Source organism: Orycteropus afer, unplaced genomic scaffold (genome assembly GCF_000298275.1).
Source record: "Orycteropus afer afer isolate SDZICR_OR568_19922 unplaced genomic scaffold, OryAfe1.0 scaffold03352, whole genome shotgun sequence".
Classification (NCBI taxonomy): Eukaryota; Metazoa; Chordata; class Mammalia; order Tubulidentata; family Orycteropodidae; genus Orycteropus; species Orycteropus afer.
In genome coordinates this window covers 1,097-3,172 of record NW_006924939.1, presented here as the reverse complement: position 1 = coordinate 3,172, position 2,076 = coordinate 1,097, and the positions used below count along the sequence as shown (strand labels likewise).

Below are 2,076 nucleotides of genomic sequence, written 5' to 3'. Positions count from 1 at the left end.
CTTTTGAGTTACCTCTATGCTTTACACTAGGTTCTGTTATACTCATCCCTACTCTGTGAGCTTTGGGTAAATCTCAAATATGATTGTGGGTAATGGTGTGTCAATGATTTCAAAACACATATTACATGTCTCAGATGAAGTGAGGTTAAGAGGAGAAACAACTAGAATGGATGAAAAATATTTCATGAACAATTAGAGTTCAGAACCTATGAGTTTTGGGAAATGATATCATCTCCATCTCTTCCTCTCCTCTCTTTTTGTTCCAATGTACCACCCTCTCTGCCCCTCTGAATACTCATGTACATCTCCCCTATTTTCACATTTGTTTCATGTTCTCTTATTTATAGATGAAAAACCATCTCAGAAGGTCATAGTGATATGGATATTGCATGTGAAAGCAACACAACTGTTTTAGGTGACTACAGGTAACATGTTTTAATAGCGATTATATAGCCCTGAGTACAAATTGAGGGGATATAAAGTTTTCACAGTGTGAATATCATTGAATAATTAATCATTATAATTCCAGGACATTAATGCCATTCTTAATTTTGTTTTCTCTTCATTTTCTTTTATGTGATAACATTAAAGCACTCTAGCTGATAAGTCAATGGATGGAGCAAATCAGTCGGTGGTGTCAGAGTTTATATTTCTGGGACTCTCCAGTTCCTGGGAGATTGAACTTGTCCTCTTTGTGTTCTCCTCCATGTTTTTTGTGGCAAGCATGATGGCAAACTCCCTCATTGTACTTACGGTGACTTCTGACCCTCATTTACACTCCCCCATGTACTTTCTATTGGCTAATCTCTCCTTTATTGACTTGGGTATTTCTTCTGCCCTTTCCCCCAAGATAATTTATGATCTTTTCAGAAAACACAAAGTCATCTCCTTTGGAGGGTGCATTGCTCAGATCTTCTTTCTTCATGTCATTGGTGGTGTGGAGATGGTGTTGCTCATAGCCATGGCCTTTGACAGATATGTGGCCATCTGTAAACCTCTCCACTATTTTACTATCATGAATCAAAAAATGTGTATTTTACATTCAGTTTCTGCTTGGATAATTGGTTTGATCCACTCTACAGTTCAACTAGTTTTTGTTATAAAATTGCCATTTTGTGGTCCTAATGTGCTGGACACATTTTACTGTGATCTTCCTCGGCATATCAAACTTGCCTGCACTGACACCTATAGACTAGAGTTCATGGTCACAGCCAACAGTGGATTTATATCTCTTGGATCATTCTTTATATTGATCATCTCCTACATTTTCATCCTGATCACTGTTCGGAAACACTCCTCAAGTGGCTCTTCCAAGACTCTCTCCAGTTTATCAAGTCATGTCATGGTCATGATTTTGTTCTTTGGTCCTTGCATCTTTGTTTATACTTGGCCTCACCCCACATCACACCTAGACAAATTTCTTGCATTTTTTGATGCAGTTCTCACTCCTTTTTTGAATGCAGTCATCTACACATTCAGGAACAAAGAGATGAAAATGGCAATGAGGAGAGTATGCAGTCAACTTGTTTACAGCAGAATTTCTTAAATGACGTGTTATGAAATTTTCTTATGTTCTTGAAGTAATATTAAATTTATATTATTTCAATAGCAGTTATTTCCAAGTATATAACTAATATTTAGTTATCTAAGCTTAAAATAAAATGATAACTTAAAAATTTTAACCAAGAAACTTTTTTGATTGCTTTCTGTGGGCTGAAGTATATCTTGGGGTAAAAAGTATTTCCAGGAAAAGGCCAATTTCTTATCTCTTAGGAGATATTGCTTTGGTGAATTATCATGGTTCCACCTTCAAAACTTTGTCTCTTCAGTGTCACAGCATGGGTTATATAAGGGATTGAGCATTTATATTAAATAATGTTGACACAAGATGCAAATATATAATTAACATGTCTATTTAATTTATCACACACACACAAATCAATCAAGTTGTGTGGATGTTTGTATAGTCCTTACTTTGGAAAGGACAATGGAAGCCTCTGGGAAGTCAAGTGATGATGAGAACATTAATGTGCAGGGAATCAGAGCAAGAAGAGTTAGCTGCATTATTTGACTATT

The 2,076-nt window shown here is 36.0% G+C and overlaps 1 protein-coding gene across 1 annotated transcript; it reads left to right on the top strand.

The window, feature by feature from the left end:
• The first annotated feature begins 601 nt into the window (after positions 1-601).
• LOC103213484 (olfactory receptor 4F3/4F16/4F29-like) lies at positions 602-1,546 on the top strand. The gene has a single exon (XM_007959252.2). The coding sequence runs from the start codon at positions 611-613 to the stop codon at positions 1,544-1,546; it is 936 nt and encodes a 311-aa protein (XP_007957443.1). The 5' UTR covers positions 602-610.
• The last annotated feature ends 530 nt before the right edge of the window (positions 1,547-2,076 follow it).

Excerpts from the sequence above, each read along its gene's own strand:
- LOC103213484 (XM_007959252.2), top strand. The coding sequence starts at position 611 with ATGGATGGAGCAAATCAGTCGGTGGTGTCAGAGTTTATATTTCTGGGA.